The sequence below is a fragment of the Athene cunicularia genome (genome assembly GCF_003259725.1).
Source record: "Athene cunicularia isolate RWA chromosome 1 unlocalized genomic scaffold, athCun1 chr1_part2, whole genome shotgun sequence".
Taxonomy (NCBI): domain Eukaryota; kingdom Metazoa; phylum Chordata; class Aves; order Strigiformes; family Strigidae; genus Athene; species Athene cunicularia.
This window is the reverse complement of record NW_020799092.1, coordinates 68,272,904-68,299,032: the sequence shown is the minus strand read 5'-3', so window position 1 is coordinate 68,299,032 and position 26,129 is coordinate 68,272,904. Positions and strand designations below refer to the sequence as shown.

The 26,129-nt window shown below is 39.0% G+C and overlaps 1 protein-coding gene across 4 annotated transcripts in view; it reads right to left on the bottom strand.

Moving 5' to 3' along the window:
• ATXN7L1 (ataxin 7 like 1) overlaps nucleotides 1–26,112 on the bottom strand; it is a 121,384-nt gene extending 95,272 nt beyond the window's left edge. For all 4 annotated transcript variants that reach the window (XM_026841209.1, XM_026841205.1, XM_026841211.1 and 1 more), the window contains exon 1: nucleotides 25,856–26,112. In XM_026841209.1, the coding sequence (XP_026697010.1) occupies nucleotides 25,856–25,874 (19 nt within the window). In that variant the 5' untranslated portion in view covers nucleotides 25,875–26,112. The remainder of the gene's footprint in view (nucleotides 1–25,855) is intronic.
• Nucleotides 26,113–26,129: the final 17 nt, after the last annotated feature.

Genomic DNA, 26,129 nt, shown 5'->3' with positions numbered 1-26,129 from the left:
CGAGCGTGTCCAGAGAAAGGCAACAGAGCTGGTGCAGGCTCTGGAGCACAGGTCGTACGGGGAGCGGCTGAGGGAACTGGGGGGGTTTAGTCTGGAGAAGAGGAGGCTGAGGGGAGACCTCATCGCCCTCTACAGCTCCCTGAAAGGAGGGTGCAGAGAGCTGGGGATGAGCCTACTCTACCAGGTAATAAGCGATAGGGCAAGAGGGAATGGCCCCAAGTTGTGCCAAGGAAGGTTTAGACTGGATATTAGGAAGCATTTCTTTCCAGAAGGGGTTGTTAGGCGTTGGAATGGACTGCCCAGGGCAGTGGTGGAGTCCCCATCCCTGGAGGTATTTAAGAGTCAGGTCAACATAGCGCTGAGGGATATGGTGTAGTTGGGAACTGTCAGTGTTAGGTTAATGGTTGGACTGGATGATCTTCAAGGTCTTTTCCAACCTAGACAATTTTGTGATTCTGTGAACTACACAAACCATGTTTTTCCTAATTTTAGTCTTAAGTATATGACTACTACAAGGATCTTTCCAGATCACTCTACCTCACTTTCCACTATTTGTCAGCAGCAAATTATTGAAATTGACTTACTAGTACTTGGTTAGTACTTCAGGGGGTAATTCAAATACCACAAGGTAGTACTTCCGAGGCTTAGAGAAATCTTTCTTTTTAAAGGAAGACTACTGCATGTAATTAAGAATCAGCAGGCTGATTCAGATCTTGAAATGTGCTACAATGACCAAAAAAGTAAGAATGTTTTAGAGCCATTTGACAATGGAGGTAGCGAGCCTGCTTCTCAGTGCAGCTCCTCGAGTCCAGTTTCCTTACAGGGGGTATGCTACTGCTTCACTGCTGACACCTGACTGAGACTAGGATATGAAGGGCTCAGCCATTTTTACTGGGGAGGTAAGAACAACCTAGGAACATGCACAAAGAAAACTGCACTGAGTTTAAAGCAAGCTGCTGAAAATGGGTATGCTCAGTGACTGTCTCAGGTTCTTGGCACAAACATGCGAAAGGTCAGCAACATTTGCTGACATGACCTGGTCTCAGAAGTGATGCTGTCACCAGCACCCAGCTTCCCAGATTAATCTCATCCACCTAACAGCTCACTGACATGAGCAGACCACTTAACACTTCTTATGCTGCAGCCTGATGCCTGTCAACTTTGCTTAGAAGGAATCTCACTTCCAGCATTATAATATTCTGAGGATTTGAGTCTAGCAAAGCAATTTTTCATTTATTTCTGAGGATCTGGGTGTAGCAAAGCAGTTATTTATTTCATCCAGTATTACGGTAGTTTTGCTAGGTCTGTAACAGTTAAAAAAAAATAATCAACAAAATAGTTCTGTTTAAAGACTAATTCTTCAAGTGTTTAGAATCCATGATTTTCAGCTTTTCTTCAAGTCTGCTGTGCCTCCTAGTACTCCATGATTTACCTAATTGCAGGGTCATTGGAACAAGAGGTTTCCTAGATAAGAGTCCAAGAGACAGCTTTTCAGAGACACTCTCAATGCTCTGGCACACATCTGCCTTCAGCAGTGATAGCACCTTGAATAGACAGAAGAAAAAGGAGATAGAGAAGCAAAAATGCCCTGCCTCATCTCGTGCATTTAAGGTACACACCAGCATCATAAAGCAATAAAAAGTCATCAAAATTCATGGACAGAGACTACTTAAGAGACCTTTTCAACAACTCCATTAAACAAAAATATCCTCCACACTATTACAAGCAACAAACCTTACCCCCATTTACTGTAACACTACAGGCCCTTGGAGAGCTGTTACTAATTGCCATGCGATCCAACAGACAGGACAGAGGAGGAGTCGAACCCTGCCTTCCTTCAACCACAGGGAAAACTTAGCCAAATTTCTTGAATTCTTAGTGTCTTTCCCTGTACATCAGGAAGAATTATGTACATTGCAACTTCTAATTTACTGATGAAAAGCATTACACGAGAAAGTAAGTATATCTATCATTATGCATATCTTAATATATGTTGACACCTCATATGCAAGTTTATGTGATAATTACAATGGCATAAGTGACAAACAATTCATATCACAACATTTTGTCTGGTAAAAAACCCACTGGTATTACTACTTTTCCAAAAGTCTGAGTTCAACAAAATTCAGCTTCTGGGAAAAAAAAAAAAAAAATAAAATACAGCACAGCAGCCATGCAAATGAACATGTTTGCATGTTCTTCAAAGTGGAACTACATGAAGGATCAAAAGCAAACTCTGGAGCTGCTTGTGTGAGCTGAAGCTGCTTCAGTGTGAAAAAGGTACATAGTATCTTGAGGGATGCAACATATCTCAACCCAGAACTGCACTCTGTATGCTGTTGCAGCACCAGACCTGTGCAAGGTACCTGCCAGTGGGATCCTGGCAACAGCCAGGTGAGAGATTAATGTGGTGCATGAATTTAATGCAGGGTAAATTAATATAATGTCAGATAGAATAATTATTGTAAGTAAAAGAGCTGCAAAGTTCTTTGAGGAGGCTAAACACCTGAAAAGAATGCAGTATGCACTATTGCCCCATTCAATACAGTACAAGGAATGACCGTATCCATCTGTAAAGTGCATATTTGGAATATCACCCACAAAACCTACAAAGTTAGTGATGTGCACCTTCCTTCTGAGTCTCCTGTTTGAGACACATTAAAGTTTTGTTGAACTCTGTATCTGAATGGCACCACTTCCTAGTGTAAGCTCCCTGTTAAGGAAGCTTCTGTAAATGATCTATCCAGCTACTCTGCAATTAAATACTGTCCTTTTTCTGAGATTATCACAAACAGTTTTTCCAACAGAAAGAATATTCTAGTTATCAGAGCAGAAAGGTTGAATAGCCCAAGTTGTGGGGTTTTTTTTCAAGCATTCATGATAGAAAGTCTCTGCCTAAGGAAAATTCTTCAGCCCAGAATATGTTTTCTTCCACAATGTTAAAATATAAAGCATCTGAAAGCTTCTGTCATAGACAGAGGATTCCTAAACCAGTTTCATACCTCAAAGTACATTTGTTCTTTTAAGTCTCCAAGTTCAAGTGCAGTACCACATTGGATACCTAAACAGAATCAAACATCTGCACTTTAAAACTTGTGTCTCAATTGCAAGCATTAAGGAGTCAAGAATCATTGTAGTTCACAAAACTGAACGCTCTTTATTTTGCAACGTAAAAAGCCACCAAGAGCTATTAAAAAAAAAATAATCACTAACTATGGGGAAGCGTATACTCTGAGTAAATTACTAGGATGCATAATGACTATGCAACAGAGTTAAGGCAGTCTGAACACCTTACCTATAAATTACTGATTTAATGAGTTTCTTTAATGTCTGAAATATTACTTTATAACTTTAATATATATTTGCAATACTTGAAGGATACTTGCAATATCACTATTAAAAAACCTGTAATACTACATTTTCTCAACATAGTTTTATGTTAGTGAATAACAGAAAAGAGATTTTTTTTTTTTTCTTCCTGACTGTATCATCCTAAACTCTCATAAACACAAATCAGAATTTGCTAATTAAAATTCTATTTCTTTATCACTTATGTGGAAGCAGTTTCCATTTCATGCACCAGATGGATTTTATGGCTAACACTATCAAAGCCACCAATACACTAACAATTTTAGTGGAAAACATGGGCATAACAAAGAACCAACCCTGAATGCAAAGTTTTAGTCTATAACTAAGGAAGATTATCCTCTAAGAGTTATATTTTACAGCAAGGAGAATGTTGCAAGTATCTACCACTTGCAGTTCAGAAGCTGGCCATTTGGACATTCACAATTAATTTATTTTGGTTCAGTATCAACACGGTAGCTATGAACAAATAGCAACTCCCCTTGTCAAAGAAAGAAAAAAAGAAAAAAAGAAAAAGGGAGCAATCATGAAAAAGTAATTCTAATACAATAAAAATCACTAGTAATCATTCATGCCCAGTTAATTATCAAAACATGCCCCAATTCTTATTAAAATACCACACTCATAGCTAGCTCACAATCACTGTTTACATTCCAAGATAATTTACAAGTGCTTTACAACTGCATGTTTCAATAACCTTACAAGGACTTTTATTCCTCTGTGGAAACAGAGCATTACAAAATGTCAAACTTGTTGCAAAACCGCTGGAGTTGTGAATAAAATAATCTCTGCTAAAATTCTACCAAAAACATAGTATACAAAAAAAAAAGAGTAAAAGCATTCTGCTCATGTGAATATCTCTTCTCTGCAAAAAAATATTTTAAAATTTATGTAAATAATACAGGACTATTTTTTCCAGTTCTACCATCAACTGTTATTTCACACACTGGAATCGTATTTCACTTCATTAAAGTTACAGAACAAATGTACCAAGGCCTAAACTTACATTTTAATGACTGGATTACTACATTATCATCATGACATCTGTATACAAGGATATAAGAATCCCTTAAGCGACATGCACTGATTTGACTGCATGGCTTTCAACTACATTCAGAAGACTTCTAGATTTTACAACCTCCAAACATAAATGAATAAGAAATGTTCTCATTTTTCAAAATAGTTGATATTCTGAACTTTTAAGAAAGGTTTTAGGACACATAAGGTGAGCAAGATCACTCATAATGGGAGCCATCCTGCTGTTAATGAAAACTTTGCCCTCTATTTTGCTGTGCAGTGTGCTGAACACACATACCAAAGGAACTGTAAGCCATCAGTAGCCCAGACACCACCAAAACTCGGGACACTCTAAGCAAACATGGACTTAATCATTTACCACACTTCTTGATTCCTTCAAACAGATTCTGGCAATTTGCAAGCTCCCATAGTACTCCCATTAGGCATATCTGAAGCACTTGCACAGAAAGCAAATTAGGCAAGAGGGCACGCTACTAGCCAGGACACATCCCCTGAAACTTCAGAAGATACACTCCCTGCACTCTACCACGGTGCAAAATCCCCCACCCCCTGTTCCTCTTCCCTATCTTTCTTCTTCAGGGTAATCGCCTCTCACCTCTAGTCCTCTGTGCCCGTCACCTGCCCAAACCCCTCTAATTAAAAACAAACCTATAGCAGAAAATGCCAGGAGCAACTCAAAACCAAGTAAAGAAGGTATCACATACAACAGCAAGTGCCTTGCTGCAAAATGTCTCTCTGAATGAACCAACTCCACAAGAACACTCTCAGTCAGTTTGCTCTCATAAAAAGAAAATAATGAATTGACACCTGCTAAAAAGAAGGAGAGCCTCCTTCAAGCTGTGGAACATATACAGTAGCATCAAGTTGATATTCTGCCAGCTGCTCGGATCTACGAGCAAATTCTGAGGAAAACCCCCCACAATTCAAAGCTATCCGAGGCTTCAATACACAGGTTAGTAGAGTGCAGTCCACAGATACTCCTGTATAAATAGGCAAGGTTTGCCAGTGCTGTCTGGACAGAGACCTAGATTTTGCTAACTACCTAACTCTGTTTGCATGCAAGTACATCAAAATTTTAAACACAACAACCACCAAAAAAGCAAAACTATTCTGATGACAAAATCTCTTCAATAAGATAGGCCAATTAAGACTGGCACACTCTGGAGAGATATGGAAAAGCAGGTTTTTCTCTCCTTAAACAAAGGAAGAATTAAAACTTAACTTGCCAGCAGCAGTATAAAGCTGTGGTTGGTCTCAGTTTCCAAGTTCCGATATATACGCCTGATCCTCCATTACCCTAGTCTTCATGAAAATATCAGTGGTTACTCAAAGTGAGGGTACAGATGCAACTAGCTACACCATGTAAATAACAAGATACAGGTCTTTGGGGAATGTTGTTGAAAATGTGCCATGTGCTGCAATTACATGCAGCAATTTCTCTTTTACTCACCTCGGATTCATATCATCTCCACACAAAGGTGCACCTAACCAAAGCACTCCCGCAACACAACTAGAGATTTATCTTGCATGTTCGGAACAAGACATTTGGCCTCTCCATGTTTCTGTTTCTCCATCTGTGACGCTTCACAGAAAGCTTGAGAGGCTTAATTTATTAGCAGCCTGCCAAGTGCTTTAGATAAGTGTTACTAAAGCATTAAAACTCTGTTCATTGGTTCCGAAAGGGTAAACCATTAGTCAAACCAAAATAAACCCAACAATATCCTTAAAAGAAGGCTACACTTTTCAAATGCAGAACTACTGTGTTTACCTTATTTATAAAAAAAAAAACACCTTCAGACTTTGGGTATTTTATTACAGTAGGACATCAGAGATCTGACTTTCCTCTGAACCTCCTTCCTCTCCATTTAATATTACACTCCTGAAGGAGGTGATAAGCAGAGAGAAACAAACCAGTAACACCAAATGAGTGTTATGTGCTCAGCCAGACTCACTGTCCCCAGGCCACAGGGAAAGACCTCTACACAACAAAGCCTGTCAGCAATCTTTAACTGACAGCAGATGTCAACTACAGGTTGCGTGACCAGGGCAGAAAAAAGTCAGGGTGCCAATACAGACAAGGGCAAACTGTTCCCAACACCTGCAAAAGACAATATATTAGATACTGACAGTGAACACTATTTAAGCACTGGACTTCTTTCAAAGCAGTATCCATGTGGACGTTTTGTATCAATACAAACCCATGGTTCAGGCTTTTGCTCTGTTGTAAATGTTGCTTTTGCTGCAATATCAGCGAGAGAATTCTCACAAATCCATTCCTGGCAAGAGAAACTGTCCACCTAAAATACTGACAATGGACAAGGATCATCCAAAAATACCAGATATATAATACAAACATATATTGACCAACTTCCAAACACTTCCACTTGAGAGCATATAATATATACTTTTCATAACTAAAACCAGTTGCTATAAAAGAGACAGCTGAAACAAGAAACTCAAAAGAGAGACCAATAAATAACAGTACAGATTTCTTATAATTTTTCAAATTATTAAAACATGAAAAGCCAAATAAGACAAATATTCTTCAATGTATCACTGATTAAAAACAGCTTTCATTTAGGCAAAAGACCCCCAGCACTATATAAAAGTTGTAACATCAGATGAGGAAACAACTGATGCCTTGAAAAAAATCACCAGATACTTAAGAAAAATCTTGAGTTCGAAAAGCAAACATGATTACAGAGAATTTTCTAAATATATTAATATATGTATACACGTACACATATATTTTTAGGATATCTGCCTGTAAGATTTTCAGCATATAAATATGGTAACGCTGCAGTGCCATCCTTCATCTTGTTCTTGCTAACCTTTTTGCGTGCTTTATATCTTTTTCAGACTGCAGAAGTATATTTGTACTACACTTTGCTGATAGTTTATCCAGAACACAATTTAAAAGATCGCCTGATACAACTGTCAGGACAGCACACTAGCTCTCTGCATCCTTAAGCTCCCACATCAGCACAAAGTATTTTGGTCCCACACTTGCAAGTCCACACTGCAGAACCTACTCTGCCTATAGCATCCTTAAGAGTCACTATAGTAAAAGCAACATTTTTTCCTCCTGACTGGTCAGTGTGGCTCACTCTCAGCGGGTGACTGGCAGTAAGAAAGTAGTTTCAGCTCAATCAGACACACAGAGATGGAAGTACTCCTCTCCTGAAGCTGGCATCTGACCAATGTGCCATATCAAGTACATACTGTTTAGCAAGAGCTAATGAACATCACTGCCATTCAGGACAGGGACTCTTCTGGCATGAGTGACTGATGATATCATTTGTCTCCTGCAGAAGCACACCTTGACATTTTGGTAAGGGGAATGGGGAAAAGGGGAAAGGCTTCTTTGTAATCAGATGGAAACTCATGGTTCAAGATGCCCTGCCTTTTGATAGGTAGGACAGTAACATAAAAAGCCAAGGAAACAGCCAGAATGGATTGCTGCCATCAGGGGCTATATGAGGTTCTGAAGCTCTGCAGCTTGTTTCTCCTGAAGCAAGCACAACTTTTGGAAGATGACAGTCCTGATCCATTTAAACTTTGAGGTTGTGGCACAACAATCTAGAGCATGATTTTTTTCAACATGTACCTTGTTCCTGTAGAAGGCAAATAAGAAAGAACTTTGTGCTGTTAGCTTACAGTGTAAATAACAGCCATGAGGAACACCACCTCATAAGAAGGCGAAGCCTTGAGCTTTTTACAGTACAATGGAATTTCTATACATTATAAAGGTATTTATCTGACAGCAATAGTGAGATAGCTATGCCTAATACACAGCTCAAACCACTACCTTGGCTGGTCACACCGATCTGACTGCTTCCTTCAATTTTTAATGAATCTGCCCCTACTGCAGGGTATTGAACTCCTGCTTTCAGATTAGAAATTATCCTTTGCAGTGCTTTATGTCAAAGTATCATCTTTTGTTGTTGTATTTGCCACAGTCTCAAATACAATTTACCTGAATGCAGGTATGGATTAAAGGATGATGGGAAGGTTAAGTAGACTGATCATCTGCCTGATCTTGAGCAACTGACGTCATCTACCTCAACTTGCCCAAAGCTTTTGACAGTCCTGCATGACATCCTCACCTCTAAACTGGAGACACATGGATTTGATGGATGGACTACTCAGTGAATAAGAAATTGTATAGATGGTCACACTCAAAGAGTTGCAGTCAGCAGCTTGATGTCTATGTGGAAGACACTGATGGAGTGACATTCCTCAGAGGTTGGTGTTGGGACCAGTGTTGTTTAACATCTTTGCTGGTGACATGGACAGTGGGATTGAGTGCACCCTCAGCAAATTTGCCCATGACACCAAGGTGGGAGGTGTGGTCAACACACTGTAGGGAAGGGATGTGCCATCTAGGGGGACCTTGACAGGTTCAAGAGGTGGGCCTGCACAAACCTCAAAGTTCAACAAGGCCAAGTGCAAGGCCCTGCACATTGGTTGAGGCAATCCCAAGCACAAATACAGGCTGGGTGATGAGTGGATTGAGAGCAGCCCTGCAGAGAAGGACTTGGGGGTCCTTAGTGGATGAAAAATTGACTATGAGACAGCAAAGTGTGCTCACAGCCCAGAAAGCCAATGGTATCCCAGGCTGCATCAAGAGAAGTGTGGCCAGCAGGTCGAGGGAGATGATTCTCCCCATCTACTTTGCTCTCGTGAGACCCCACCTGCAGTGCTGTGTCCAGCTCTGGGGCCCCCAACATAAGAAGGACATGGACCTGCTTAGGCAGGTCCAGAGGAGGGACATGAAGGTAACTGGGGGGCTGGAGCACCTCCCCTATGAGGACAGGATGAGAGAGTTGGGGTTGTTCAGCCTGGAGAAGATAAGGCTCTGATGACACTTTAGAGCAGCCTTTCAGTACTTAAAGGGGGCTACAGGAAAGATGAGGAGGGACTTTTTATCAGGGAGTGTAGAGATAGGATGAGGGGGGATGGTTTTAAACTGAAAGAGGGCAAATTTAGATTAGATATAAGGAAGAAATTCTTTCTTGTGAGGGTGGTGTGACACCCAGAGAAGCTGTGGCTGCCCCCTCCCTGGCAGTGATCAAGGCCAGGTTGGACGGGGCTTTGAGCAACCTGATCTAGTGGAAGGTATCCCTGCCCATGGCAGGAGAGGTTGCAACTAGGTGATCTTTAAGGTCCCTTCCAACCCAAACCATTCTATGATGTTAGCATGGTGGTTAGTACTGTGTAGAGAATACTGTCTAAATGGCAGATCTCGGCCTAATCCAACACTTGTGAAATTGTGAATAGAGGTATCTACAGAGTGAGGGGACCGTGACAAGGACACTCAGTCCAAACATTCATCCAGCTCACTACACAACTAACACACTAAAGGTAACTCCAACTGTAAATTTCTGAATATGTTGTAACTATTCAGCTAAGAGCTGATGAATCAGACACCTGTCAAGCTCTGCTACCTTGTCACAGGCAGCAACAAGGAACTAAGAAAGATTCAGATTCTCTGGATGTTCAGAACTCCCCATGGTACTACTGCAAGGTAGCACAGGACGTGCATGACCCTGTAGATTCCCAACCAGACAGAGTCTGAGCTCACACACAGAGAATTTACATGGCTCTAGAACAAGCACACACTGACACGTTTGGAGCAAACCTCATATTCCAATTCACAGTTTGTTTTCATCTTTCCAACTGCAGGAAAAAAAAGCCCAACCACAAAAAAAGCCTCCATCTATTCTGCAGTCCTGAAATTCTTTAGTTTTTGTTGGGTGTATAAACCCATAACCTAACATTTCATTAAAAAAAAAATCCAATATTGCTTATTTTCTTTTTTAGAACCTCAGTTCATGCTGCTTTCTTTTACAAGTTTTTGGAGGCAGCAATACTGGTAAGGGAATGATGGAGGAGAATTTATCAACTTGAGATGCAGCACATTCACTTTCCACTTATTTTGTATACAGTGATTACAAGAGCTACAGGACCACCAACACTGGGGAAACCTCTGAAAGTGTGTCTTCATTGAAAGTAGGTTAGGTGCTTCCTTTAACCCCACATATACAACATTTCTCATCTAAGCTGAACAGTACCTTAAATCAACATTGATTGGCCTTGCTGTGGGCATAACCAAGAGAAAAGGTGACACTTTTGCTCACACTGGTGATGATTTTGCAACAGAGACAAACTAAAAGATGCAAGTGCTAATATCCTTGAAAAGACTCCTACTCTTCCGCAAAATCAGAAAAAATGTTCTCACACAATTCATTAGAAAATTACGGAGCCTCTTACCTTACCACAACGACTGACTTGCTATGTCCTCATAAATCCATGGACAAGGAGGCAGCACCAGGGACAACATGTTAACAAAGGTTACTTTGCTTTGCAAATGAAGTAAAGCCAAAGAAGGCGTTCAGGCCCAGCTGTGCGTTGCATGGACTTACAAATCATCTGCAATGCTTCTGAGAAGGCTAACATCTATACTGGTAAATGATTAAATTATGCTTAGAATTAATGACTGGAGGTATATTTGTTGTTTTGATTACCAGAAAAATATAAAGGGAGAATGGAAAGTGTTCCTTCCTCTTTTACCTTCTCAACTATTCCGCTAGAAAGCTGCCTTTTTGCTTTGATCACTTCATCTTTCATAGGAACCTCTTTTTTTACAAAAGAAGCATTTAAAATGTGAAATTTTAGTGAGGAATTAAGAACAAAAATCTTCCTTATGATCTGTACTGAATTTCTATGTTGAAACAGGCCATACATTTTCATTACATTATTCTAGCTTCGAACCCAAGCTGCTTTCCGTCTGGCTAAAGCAATAGGTGCTTCCTGGGAAAGCACCTGGGCCTTATGTGAGGATTTTGTGCAACGGAGAGACTACTACATCCCTTGATAAGCTGTTCCTCTTTAATTGTGTCATTAGAAAACTGCACCTTACTTCTAGTCTGAACTGATCTAGCTTCAGCTTTCAGCCACGAGAATCCCCTTAATCTATCTGACAAAGAACCATCTAACTGTCAGATACCTTCACTCTACCTAAGTACTTATAGACTTATTAGGTAGCCTCTACCATCTGTTGGTAAACTAAATAGATTGAGCTTCTTAAATCTTTCATTCTAAAGGTGATTATCCAGACCTCAAATTAATGTCTGTTTTTTTGAACTCCTTCCAGTTTTTCCAAAACCTAATGTGCACATCAGAACTGGGATGTATTATTTCAGTAAAGCTGTATAAAAAGTAGTAGTATTCACCTTCCTTCTCTCCCAGTCAAGCATTTTCAGCCTTCTTCAAGGCTGCTTTGCACAGGGAGTAATACCTAAATAAATCAACCCTCTAAGGTAATTCTTCCATCCCTACTTATATTCTAGATAGAAGTTCTTCCTAACACAATAAATTCAGAATTGACAATGAACAAGTTTATTTCCATTTGTTATAAATAAAAACATGGGGTTTTTTAACCCTAATTGCATAAGCTCTATATATGATGGAATGGGTGAATTCAGTGACCGTATTTTACAAGAGAAAAAGATTACCTTGCAATCTCGTAATAGTTACCCAACTTAAAGCTACCTCTTTAAACTACTATTTCATTCAACAAGCTCACCACTCCCAGCCTATTTTGCAGTATGGCATTCTGATGCTCACTTGTATTTCACCTCTCAAGGTGCTGGGTGGCCACAGCAGATTTTATTTTCAGCAAAATCCAGTGGGCACAACGAAAGATTGCTTCAGGTTAGAGGCAGTGTTCTAACAGACAAAAGGCAGAGCTGCAGGTTAGTCATGGAGGATTTCCTGTTATAAATTCATCCATGTAGTGAAAATTAATTGCCAGTTATAATCTTCAATTATTACTGTATCATCAGCTAGTTTTCTTTCCTATCTTGGATGAAAAAAGAAACCAAGTAAAATCATGAAGTATCTAGGATTTCCACAAACAGAAACAAAAAGCAAACTTCCCAAACCCCATCAAAATAGAGGTTATAAGATCATACCCTATCCTATCTGGTAACATATACATGATCCTCATGGGCAGAGCAGGTGCAGAAAATAAGATGATGCTAGTGAGGTTTGCACAGGAAAAGAGCAAGCAATCTAACTTTTGAAACAGTAATATCAAATTCTACTTTTAAGTAATTTTAAAGTGATAGAAAAGCACCATACTAGTGTTTGTGGTGATTTGCTAAAATATAGTGAAGTAGCATATTTTTTTTCTCTAATAAGAAGCTGGCCTAGTCTCATAAGCTTGGTTTGGTTAACTGTTCTTTAATAGCAAGATTAACTCCAACAATGTATTTCAAAAGATGGCACTCTTCGATCACTGCTTAATTTTAATGAGCAAAATTCGGTGCCAATGGGAGCATCTTTTGGAAACCAGTAAACAGAGTGTCAGTAAAGTCCCTCTCACAGGGAAAGGTAACATGCTTTGGTCATTTTGCATTTTTTTTTTTTTTTGTAAATAAATACATTTTATGTCCCTGTATTTTCTTTGTAATCTATAAATAAGGCATTGCTCCTTTCCTTTCCAAATCATTATGCAATAACATATTTCAGTGAGGACCGGATTACACCCTATCAGCACACAGTAGGCTTTCAGTGTTCTTTCATTTAATTCTAGTACAGGTAGGATTAGGCTTTCAGCAGCAGCCATATTTGCGTTCAGAGATGCCCCTGCCCCCTTTCAGTGACAAATGGGTTAGTTTATGCACATAGCTGGTAGAATACTTTGGGCCTTTTTCCAATGAAAGGTGATCTATAAACATTATCAGTAGTCAACTTGTTTATTCTCATGATTTCTTCCCATTCACTTGCTCCCTCTGCCTCTCCTCACACTGACAGGTGGGCTGTAGGCATGAATCACATTTCATACCCTTCCTCTGGACATATACACACTGTCCTGATTATTACTCAAAGCAGCTTTAATACATGATTCTGAACACAGGGAAAGTCTCTCTCACAACCCCCTAGTACTAAAATGAACAAGATTTAAAAGCACTTGTTCTGTGTATTGTTTTCATAGGACTGTATGCTGGCACATGGTATGTCAGAAATCTTTCATGAAAAGTCCACATTCAAGGGGTTCTCCTGAAATAAATCTAAACTTCAGAGGAATCTGGACACAACAGACTCACTATAAGGTTGAAAGTCCATAACAAGAGTCAAAGCTGCTTAGAATTTTCTATGTCATTTATCATCTGATCCTGTAATTTTTATATATTTTTATATATATATATATATATATATATATATATGGACATAAAAGAACTAATACAGAAGAAGCAGTATGAAAGAATGACAAATGTTGCATACACAATGTGTTAGTTTCTCTTCACTTTTTGCCTATTATCAAAACTAGGGCACCATTCAAGAAAACAGATGAGATTGAAGCTTAATAAGAAAAGGGAATGTTTAAGCATTTGGAGAACAGAGGACATGTTCAGGGAACAGAGTTAAGGAAGATTAAGATTTATCTTTCAACATCTACATTATTTTTGCAGTTTGGCAATTAGAATTAGTTTTGCTTTCCAGTTCCAGGACAGTAAGACAACAAAACAAGGTGAGTTTATTTTTATAAACGGTTTTCAATAGAAATCTGTTCTGTACACTACTTTCCTGTACACTGTACTATCAGATTTGATGCCTCCTTCCTCCACATCAACAAATTATTCTTAACGTCCTTCAAATTTCTCCTTAAAATAGCTGCCTGCATGAAATTTTTCAACATTCATAGAATGATTTTTGTCTTCACAAAGTACACGGCTTATGGCTTTGTCTGAAGTGCACTGTAAGCTCTCTGAAATATAGACCATATCTTGCTATTTCTTAAAGCTACCACTTTTATATATGTTACACCATCTGATCTCTTTAGAACTTTTCTAAATAAATACTTAACAAGGAATTAGAAAAACCCAAACCAAGCCACAGAAACTCATACTCAGGATAAATTCTCACCTTCCAGGAAAAAAATAAAGGGAAAACAAACAGGGACAATAGTGGCAGGTATCTTGAAAAGCTAGAAACAATAATAAATGTGGCAAAATAAAACTTGTATGATTCCCTCCTTCAGCAATGCAGTCAAGAATAATTTTTCCCCTTGAACAAAAAACCCCAAAAATACGTAAAGCTGCATTACCTCTTTCAAAATCTAAATACCTACAAGGCTTGGTAATGTTCACACCCAGTGTGTTTTGAGTTATGAGAGTAGATGAAGAAAAATTACACCAAGCACAGAATGTACAAAGACTCTATTAAAAGCTCTATAAACACAGCACACCATAATTTCAAGAGCTGAAACATTTTTTCTCCCATTTCTCCTTATATTTTTCTATTGCCATGCATTGAGTTTCTTAGTATATTTGCCCAAGGTTCTCCAAGTCCATAAATGAAACAAAAGCAAGAATACAGATTAGAACCACAAAACTTGATGACAGCGCACAAAAAACCCTAAGAGACCCTGAAGAGAAAATCTGAAGACTTTGTTTCTTCTTTTTTTTTCCTCAGTAACTCTGCAAGAGAATGTATAAACTGCTGGGATGACTGAACATTGATAACATACAGGGACAGATAGAAAGTTGCCTGGGAAAGGCAGGCAAGATAATGGACAAAACCATCCAAGTCAAAGGATCAGCTCAATTCTCTGTATGCAAGCGAACAACTCTTTCCCACAGCATTCTCCTTTTCCTGTCTCTTCCCTTGCATAGATGATTAAATCTACTAAAACTATGTGAAAACCTGAGATTAACACTGAGGATCCTGCATCATGAATGAAGCCATTCCATATAACACCTCAAAAATCATTAAGTCCTGATTTCTCAGAGGGGAAAAAAAAAAAAAAAAAAAAAAAAAAAAAAACATGCCTGCCTGTAGCATGTAGACAGCTTGCTTTGCCCTGCAAGACAAGCAAAAGCCATACAACCAAGTTTACTGCAGCACTGTGCCCAAGCTCTGATGATACACACCACAGTAGGGCATCAGCCAGGGCCCAGTCCATGACAAAGTAATCCTATGGCCTTGTCTCAGCTCTGGAAGCAGGAAGCAGAAGTCAGTATCAGTATGGGACAGATTATGTAGACATATTATCTACTTACGATGCACTGCGAAGAACAGAACTACTGAGCTAGAAACCAGCAAGCAAACTACTTTCATGTCCATCACACAAAGCAATAGATATGATCAGTCCACCAAAGCATAGGAGCATTCTACTGTCATAGCCATGGTATACACACACTTCTCTCTCCTCGGAAAAAAGGCAATATTCTCTGGATTTCTCAAAAATGCTGCTGCTCTTCAAGGATTTCAACTTTCTCAAAGGCACATTACGGATTCAAACACAGGGTTGTCACAGAGCACAAACTGTCAGCAGTCTTCTCTCCAGTTATCTCCAAAAGAATCTTTCATCCGAGAACGTGACTCAAAGGCTGACCTGGCATCCATACTGAATGGCATCCATTTACTCTCTCAGCACTGCTCATTATTCCCATCCCATTATTTCTGATATCCAGGACTCCACCCTCTTTCACACTGACACAGTATTTTTTTGCCCTTTTTGTTTCCACCCTTGATGGGCTTTGGTTTGCGTCTCCTTCCCACAATTAGGTCCAACTCCACCAATCCTGAACCCATGGCTCATCTTAGATATCCATTTCCTTTGCTTTATTCTTGCCTGTCCTAGAATTTGCAGTAGAAAATGAAACCAGTCTGGAAATGAGGTTATTGCACATTTTCTCTCTCTCTCTCTCTCTCTCCTGCTGCTTACTAAGCTGTGCCATTCCTCCAGTTGAGCTGAACCCACACCTGCAATTTCAGCCTTTTTTCCTCCTACTTTTGACTCACTCCTCAAACCTTTTCTCTTGTATCCATTTCTTTCTCCACAATAGAATGCAAATATTTATCTCAGGAAAAAGCCAGAAAACATAATAATCATTTCATGTTCTCCCTTCCCACTCTCTTTCTCTTTCTTACAGCTCTCCCTTCTTCCTCATACCATAGATATGAAACGCATCTGTCCCACTCCCCACTTGCTTCACATCACCCCATGCCTCACATCTTTCTCCTCTTGCTCTATCAGGATACCAGGACAGCAAATCAGTCTTTTTTATGTTTGGAAGTCTACTTCTGACCCCTTGCTTCTGTAACTACACAACTTCTCCTTCTATCCTTCTTTCACCTCTAAGCTCATAATGAACTGTTTGATAAAAATTACACTTTTGTCTCTAAATTCAGCCTGAACTCCCTTCAGCGGTGCTTTGCACTATACTGAAACTATTTACACTAGAATGTCTAAAAACCTTTTACTACTGCAACATCAAAATAAGTTAATAATTTCCATCATCCATGACTCCTGTGTGTTCTTCAGAAAAATTCAAAGCATTTCTCCTTCTGAAGCATTCATTCTCCTTTTCTGACCTCCATGACTCAACCCTCTCCTGCTTTCTTTCCTCCCTTTACCAACCCCTTCACAGGTCACTGGGAGGCTCCTTATTCCTACTTTGTTTTCTAGTAGGGCTGCACTGAGCTACATCTTTTGCCCCTTTCCTTATGTCTGGGAATTTCATCCACAAACTCAGCTCCTAAGGAGACAGGTCTCAAACACAGTAGATTTATGTCTAAACAAAAAATCTCAGTCTATCTTTCTGACACCTCTTGTCACTGAGTAGCTGTCAGCTTCAGTTCAATGCAGCTAGAACAGAACTTAGATCTCTCCTTTCCCACCCTCTTTTTTCCACCTCCTCTCTTGATTACTGTGGACAGCATTATCATCTTGCCCATCATTCAGATATGAAATACTATGCCATCTTTGACAATGACTTCTCTCTTGATCTGTTCATTCAGGCTGTGTCTGTATCTAAATTATTCTTCCCGTCTTCCATCCATAGGACAAAGTCTTCTCTAAACATCTTCACAGCTAAAGGTTTCTCAGGGTCTTCACCTCAGCTACTAAAATTTTCTTTTTTGTCTTGACAAGCATTATCCTGCTTGGTCACACTGTTCCAAAAGTTCTTTCTTCTATATTGTCATACTGATCTATCAGTATTCTCTCTGCATCCTTCCATGCACAATCCTCCATTCCAACTTTAAACACTGGGAACAACTCAACTTTGCTTTCCTGTCTTACCTACACTATAGTCTTCACGTCCTACTTGATGTCACACCATTTACTCACATTTCTAGTTGGTTCATGATGTCAGTAATCACTTACTCATCTTTTAACAATCAGTCTGTATTTTCATTCAGGTCAGCTTCCACACCTGAATAAGGATACCTTCCAAGCTCCTGCAAAACTACTTCAATGCCCTCTGAACATTACCTTAAACCTCTCCTTGCCACAGTTCTAAGCAAGCCACTTTAGTTTAGGCTAAAGTCTACCACCTATCATGTTGAGCAGCTAAGTGCTTTTGTTTGTCAATATTAAAACTCCTGCTTTGTCATAACAACACACATACATACACCCTTCCTCCCTGAGCTGGTACCCTGCACAGCAGCATCTAGTCTCTAATGGGGCTTCTAGGCATTAGGATCATGCAAATAATAATACTGCCTCCCTAATCATGGCAGTAACAGATGAATTACTTATATTCATCCAGATCATTGTCCTCTGGCTGTCTCCATTATCAGCCCCAAACAAACAAGGTTTTGGCTCTGTCAGTGCTTGTTGTAGTGGCATGGGTCCAACAAACTTTTCAGATTTAAATCATCAGCAGCATCCTGTCTCAATGAGACATAACTAAGAGCAGCTTAAAAAAATAACTGGTTACGCGAACTACCACCTGATAATCTATTCCATCTGGACAATAACAAGTGGCCAATCTTAATGCCATCTGAGGACAGAATACTTACACCTTTGAATCTCTAGTACACACATGATGATTTACACTTCTGTACATCTCTGCTTCCATTCCGACCATTTGAGCTCAGAACAACAACAGCTGAAATCACCTTATTCTGACACTGGAGAGATCCAGTCCCATCCTGTTTTGTTTTGCTAGTGAAGACACTTCTGATCCAAAAACTTTTCAACAACTATTACTTATATGATGTCAGCAGTGTTCAATTCAAATACAACTTCAAATTCCCAGTTTCTGCCCAACCCCTATGTCTAGCCCTCTGCAGTAGGAAAATTAAGGGACAGCATGACTGGACAGAAAATACCAAACACTGTATATTAGGAAAAAATCAAACAAAACAAACAAAGAAAAGTGCACAGTGAAGATCACCACACAGAATCAAGCTCCATGAACTCTTGCCCTTTGTGAGTCATTCTTACATCTTCATGTTACTTCACCAAGCACGCTTCTGTCTCTTCTGCTGAACACCTGCTTCGAGGGAACGGAAAGGGAAGCAAGCCTAAACCCCTTGTGTACTGCGCACAGCTCTGTCACAATACAACTGCTTCCGTTTTACAGATGATTCAGAAGGGGCCTGGGTATTAAGTGAAACTACACTAGACATACATCGGTACCAGCAGTTGTGCAGAATCTAGAACTTCTGTCTTCAGGTTCTTTGCTACTTCTGGCTGATGCTCTTTTTGATCTGGGAAAACTCTACTTTTTCGCCGAACACCGCACTTTTTCCAAATACAACAAGCAGGAAGACCAAAGAATTCTAAATTCTAATTGCTGTCAAGAATGCAGAAAAATAGAAAGATGTGTTAGGCTTAAGGGCTGTATTGTTAATATATAAAATATGAAAGGAAATTGCCAAATAATAAACACAACATTTCAGAAGGAAGACACTTCTACTGAGTACAAGACCAAGAGCAATCAGAAAGCCCACTCCTCCAGCAACACCAGTGGCTTTCAAGCATAACTTTTAATAAGCCATACAAGAAGTTAAAACAAAACCACTCCCTTAAAATCGTCAACATTCAATCATAGCAAGGGACACAAAAAAGACAAAGAAAGAAATGATGCATGTGATAGTTGGTTTTCCTTTGCCCCACATTGGTCTTAAGTAACTGGATTCCATCTCCAATTTAAGTTGGCTTAGCTGCACAGTACTACGATAAAAAATTGGATCATTTTACCCACACAGCATCAACCTTTCTCATCCAGCAAGAGAACCATCAGACTTCTTGCTATAGACTTGCTGCAAGACCTCTGTCAAACACCCTTACTACATCATGATAGCATTCACCACAGGATTTTTGGCATATAAATTACCTAAAGACACCAGCTTCACCTGGCATCCTGCGCTTATTAACTTGAATCAGCTTTTTCAAGGACAAGCTGAAGAACTTCTGCACCAAGTTGAACTTGGAAGACAGAAGGATCCAGTAACTTAATCCATGCCCACATAAACTGAAAAGCTTTCTTGCTAGTTAGTAAAAAATTGCTCTTAATAACAAGTTGTCACGGCACTCATATCCTTATGGTGAAGTTAACTCTAAGAAATACTCGTATCAATATACTATTTTTACTGAAGGTGATCTTTCTTAGTAAAGCATGTAGTGTTATAAATCTAAACTTTCACTGGCCTAACAGAAACTTACGCTTTCTGCCTACAGGACTCCTGTGACCCACAACTTAAGAAAATGTGATGTGAAACATGTTTTATATAGGATTTTCCACTACTTCCATCTCATGCACCTCAGCCTTGGTTAAATCGATAACATTTTTTCTCCCAAAGGTAAACCAAGACCTGATCATGTCCTAATTTTTAATTAACTAGAAGCAAAAGGACCGTTTCAGGGAAATTACTCCGCTTCACAGTGGAAATGGTTCAGCTCTTGTGTAGTCTTTTTTTATACATGGAAACCTGCATTTCATCTATAAACTAATAACCACATGCAGAGACAGATCAACAAGAAAACACACATGTGCTCTTATATCTGAATCAAAATTAGATACAAAAACTCATTTCATTTTCCGTGGTGACAACAGGGCTTGGGATACACTCTAGTAAACATGTAATTTCCCTCTTTCTCAAGTCCAGTTATAAATTACAACAAGTAGAAGGAACATCATGCACAGATCTTTAGTGACAGGGCTGTTGGTTGGCAGAAAAATCACACATGGTTTCCCCCCTCAGTGATCAAAAGAGGTACCTTAAATTACAGGAGATCTAACCTCTTCAGAATAACTGTTGCACAAATATTGGGAGAAATATCACCTGAACTCCATCAAGATATGTGCCACCTAACAAAACCAGATTTTTTAAAGAAGTCATTTACAGAACAACAGTTTTAGATAAATATTCAAAACCATCAAAATCCTGATTCAAAACATAGAATGTCTGATCAGAGCGCCTTACCATTACTCCACTCTTTTTATCCAGTGTGTGGGTTGATGAACTAAAGGACAGGTTTCAGAAAATAACTATGTAACTATGAGGATAAACTACAATTCTGACTAAATTTCTGGGCACTATCATACATAATGTTTCATTCTTCCTCCGTCACCATTCCTTGAGATACATTAAATGAGGTGACAGCCACAACCAGGAGCCACGCCACCCCCCTGCAGAAGCTGTCCATGGAAAAAAAAAAACAAAAAACAAAAAACCCAGGAGTCAGATATATACCATACCAATCAGGCATTTAAACACCAGAATGCACACCAAAATTCAATCCCACGGACATTTTTCATTCTAAAGAAAACCCCCATGGGGACCTTTGCTTACTATTCTTATTCCCAGCATAAAGGTAAAATTGGTAAGAAAAAGTTTCTCTTGACAACAGTCACAGTGTTGTAACCTGCTAATTCTCAGTTCTTTCACTCATCAAGCTCCAGCTGAATATTACATCTGTTTAAGAACCAGTATCTCTGGAAGACCTTATTAGTTTAGAGGGAAGCAAAAGGAAATCATACAACCACTCACCCCTCTCTTTCGCCCACTGCATAACCAAAACCAAAACCAATCCCAACCCCAAATCACCAGCTATGGTGGACTAAATTCAATAACCTCACCTCTTTCTGTTGGGGTATGTGTTTAAAACTGCTATAATTTTCTTTCTCTCTCAGCTCTTTCCAACATTCCCTACCACCACAAAAGGGTGAAAGATGAAGGCAGCTAAGTAAAACAAGAATGTTTTATTCTTAAGTTTTTGTTTAATATGTTTTTAAAGGACATAAACAGCACTGCTGGCAAACCGCTAGTAAACAAACAAACAAAATAAATAAATAGAAAAAAATCAACTCCAATCCCTACGCTTACATTAACCAGCTGGTTTTGTCTTGTCTTCTGTTCTTTCACAATCTTCTCCAATTTTAGTTCCCTTCCTCTTGCCTTTCATAAAGTACAATGTTGTATGCTACATCTTTTTTTCCTACAAAAGTGTTTCTTACCATTGCCCAGCCTCCTTAAGTTCTTGTTCTTCCATGAAGAACGATAAAATCATCAAGATACTTTTCTGAATAAAAAAATACTGAATGCAAACCTAATCAGTATCCCTTTAATTTTTTTCTGATGTTGCCAAAAGACTAATCAAAAAGCTCACCAGATATTTATGTGGGAAGTTAAAATAGGAAAAATAAATTGTAAACAGCTATTCAATATATTTAAAACTCCAGTTTGCATGTGTAATTGTCAAGTAAAAGGGTCAAGTATGGGGCTGTGCAATAATGATAGAATATCTCTACTTTTAACACAACATAATAGAATTTTTTACATAACATAATGTTAAACACTAATGAGTCAGTATGGTTACTGAAAAGAATATCTAAGACAAAACACACACATCATCAGACTGAAACCTCAATAATACAAATCCGCTGAACTGAGAAACTGAAGTTGACTATGACACCAAGCACCCAGATATAGATCTAAATCCCATAGGTCATATTTAACCCTGCTGTAGTACACGAAGACACACAGGATATCTTTTGCTCCTTTACAGCCTGTGCCTACCAAGAAACACAGCACTTACTGCTCGCACATTTACTAAACTGATTATTAATAAGAGTTCTTCATGTAACACCAAAAAAATCAAATCACATTCTTCTATTATTTTCTTAAATATTGTATAAAGCAAAACATATGCCTCCAAAATTAATCTAAAATCAGTTACAGTTCCTGTGACTTTTTATAGGACACAAATTGTCAAATAAATATAGACTCCTTTTACTATGCATGCTATCTCCAAGAAAATCTTCAATTCTTCAAATAAGCCATTCAACTTTGTAAAATTCAATGAAAATTCAAAATACTGCTCTAATTCTGATAACCCCTCTTTTAGCTAAGCTGGTTGGTTGATGGTGATTTCTCAGATAAGTTACACAATAATGTTTCTGTTTCCTGATTAGATAAGCAGATAAGTGGTTTTTTTTTTCTGGCACATTTATGCATAAAATTTTTCATTTTCTGTGAACACTTGCAACTTCGTAATCCCCTCTCCACAAATCTACACGCCAGTAAAAGTCAACCATGGATATACTGCATTTGCTAAAGGAAAATATAAAGTAAGTATTAGCATGCAAAAAGCAATTCCATCTACAAAACTGAACAAACGTTCAGGAAATTTCTCTCCCTCTGTGCTGCCTACATAGACACTGTAGAATAAAGGAAAGCATTGAGCAATATTTCTAAGGCTTTACTTCTGCCCTAAAGAGGGGCACAGGGGGCACGTGGCCTTGGTCCATCTCTTGCATTACAGAAATGAACAGCATAGCCAGACTGTGACCCCTTTGCCCAGAGATTTGCTGAGAAGTATCAAGCACTTTGGCAGGTGGAGATTTGGCAAGTGTTTCTCCCCACCACCACTGGGGAACGCTGCCTCACAGGTTCCCGTCTGGGTCAACAGGAGGAGGAAGAGCAGCCCATCACCCTGAACACATATAGTACACAACTAGAAAGGAGGCAGCAACACGGGGATGAAGCTAGCTGGAAGCACTTTTTGACATCTGACAATTTTTTTCTGCAAAACCAAAGTGAAACACCTTGTCATGGTCTGGAGGAGACCACCGTCTTCCCACCCCTTCCCCCCAACATGTTCTCCACACATAGTTTCACTAGTCTAAAAAGGCTCCTTGCTTAACTGCTTAGAAGGGAATGGCCACATAAATCTGGTCATATTGACTAAAGTTGACAAAACACAGACAAATATTACAAGAAGTAAATGCAGTGAGATCAGATTTAACACTATCTTTATCAAGCAGGACAGTAATTTCTGATACTTGAAGTCCTGTCCGTCCGTCATCCCCTGGTTATCTTATACAAGTAAAATCTGATTTTTCCAAGACACTGCTTACCATCTCCTGGCACCACAAAGGCCAGGAAGAAGGCCTACTCAGATAAGATTGCAAAGAAAAATGAGTTGGGTTTGGTATTAAGGTCTTCCATGACCACAACCCTTGTTTACGAACAAAGCAGACAAAAAAAAGTTGTCACACGACAGATGTGTGCAAGATCAGAATAAGAGCACAAGTGTTTCTGCAAATATATGAGCACTGTTTTCTGCAGACCAATCTAACTTAAAATTTTTCCCCACTTTTATTAAGAAGTGGAGATTAATAAGAGGCTCAGGAAGATTTATAGCGGGTATTCAGCCACACAAATGGGTGTGGTGAAAACACCAACATTGACACAGTGTTTAAGTGAATACACTAGAAATATTTCAACACATACTAATTTATTCAAACTTTGTGAAAGTTCTAAGTGATCGAAAGCAAGTTAATACTAGGAAGCAATAAAATTCTTAAAGCTTTTTATTTTCTAAATATAACAGTCAGGTTTGTTTTTTTAAACTGTATTCCAATGTAAGTACTATAAAGCTAGTAACTGCTTCACACCTGTCACTATCATAATGTAATGTTAGCAATCACGCTACACTTTGTTTGGAAATAATTTTTCTGGATAGCAAGCTTACATAGAATTCCTCTGACAGTCTCTAAACCCCCCAAAAAGAAACAAGGAGAAACTAGAGCTCATAATCTAAACTGAATTGTTCTAGGAAACAATTTGCATATTATGTATGACTAAGGAGTAGGGATGCGTTTCAATCTTTATGTCTCAAGTAAGCTTATAATAAGAATTTGTGTTCAAGGACTTCTAGGCGCAAAACATTTTATCTCAACAAATTAAGCTCCTTATGAAGGCCAAGCTCCAGTAGCAAGATTTTTATTCCATTACTTTTGAACCAAACATACACTCAACATTACTGACAGACATACAAATAGTTTGAGCCTTAAACCTTTTACCTATAAATATACTAAATGAAAATCCCAGTTGTGCCTCTAACTTATTTTTGGGATGGCAAAATAGAGAGGATCAGGCACGTAAGAATCAAGACAGGAACATAATCAAGCTTAGCATTTTTATAAAGGCCTTTCAAAAGGGAGGTTTTATGGTATTTAAAATAGTATTATTTAACGTGTACTCCATGCAATTTTATAGTTTACCACACATATCTATGTTACTGATTAATTCATTCTTTTTTCAAGAGCTTCTTTAGAAAACGTAAGATTCCTTTAAGCTGCCAAGATGCTAGAAATTAAATGCACGTGTAATGACAACTATAATATAATGAGAAACTTAACATCATTTCAGAATATCTATTATGACATTACAGGTAATAGCGGGATTTCTCTCAGCATTAGTAAGTCACACTGAAGTTTCACTATGATGGGATCATTCATTTTGAACTGACTTCACAAGAAATACTTCTCATGACAGAAAGGCTGTATATGCATACTGCTTTTTTAACAGAACAGAAACAAACAGAAAGTTACATGAAAATATGTCCCAAATAATTTCACTAGTTGCATTAGGTGTTACCCTAGCACGGATGTTAGCAACCCGCCTCACAAACAAAATGTGTAAATTGATTTGCCTACGCTCACCACTTAAGTTTCTCCTCTCGCAACTGACAGAACTGTGTCAGGCATGGCACATTAGCAAATACCATTAGCCTGAAATTTGCCTGTTCATACTTATGGTACCAGAAAACCTTACGGCCCAAACGACTCATTATATTTGGTTTTGCATAATATGCATGGTTTAGCCTAACGTAAGATAATAGATGTCGGCCACTCAGCTGACTAAGTCACACTCAGCAGTGAGAATGAAAGAATAAAATGCGACTTGAACTGAAGTGCATGAACTCAAAGATCATAACAGGTAATTTCTCTCCACAAGTGAAAATGTTTTTCCACTACAGTCACTAATGATAATATAACATTTAAAGTTGATGCACAGGTTTATATGCTTATCTTCACACAGACGCAAGTGAAACGTTGCACCAAGGGACAGGGTCCTTGAAAAAAATCCAATATGGCCACTGATGTGCAGTTGTCTTCTGACTTAAAATTGCCTTATCTTTTACCGTGTCTGTCAGTCGCACGCATACACCTGTTATACTCGTACTTCAAAAGAAGTTGACACAGTGACAGTCATCTGCGTGTATCCAACCCTGAAACACTCTTCACAGCAGAGAGGTCCATATACTATTAGACTACCCTGTCAAGGCCAAACCACAGTCATTCACAGTCACCAAGAGACAGACAGGTAGAGAGGTGTGCCAGCGCTATCCACTTACCTTCTTTATTAAGCCTCATAACCTCCCTGCTTTTTCCACCCTCCTTTCCAGTCTCTTCTAGATCTACACCTGCAGAAGAGAAGCAGAGTCAGGAAGCGCCGAGGGCCCAGAGGTGTGCATTTATTGTTTGGCGGGGGTGGGGGGAGGAGAGGTGAGGAGGTGAGCAGTGTTTCTATTTGCAACAGCAAAAGCACAATGGTCGGAGCATCTGCCAGGGAGCGGAACCGCCGGGCCCCCCGCGGCAGCACCCTCCGGCCCCCCCCGCAGCATCCTC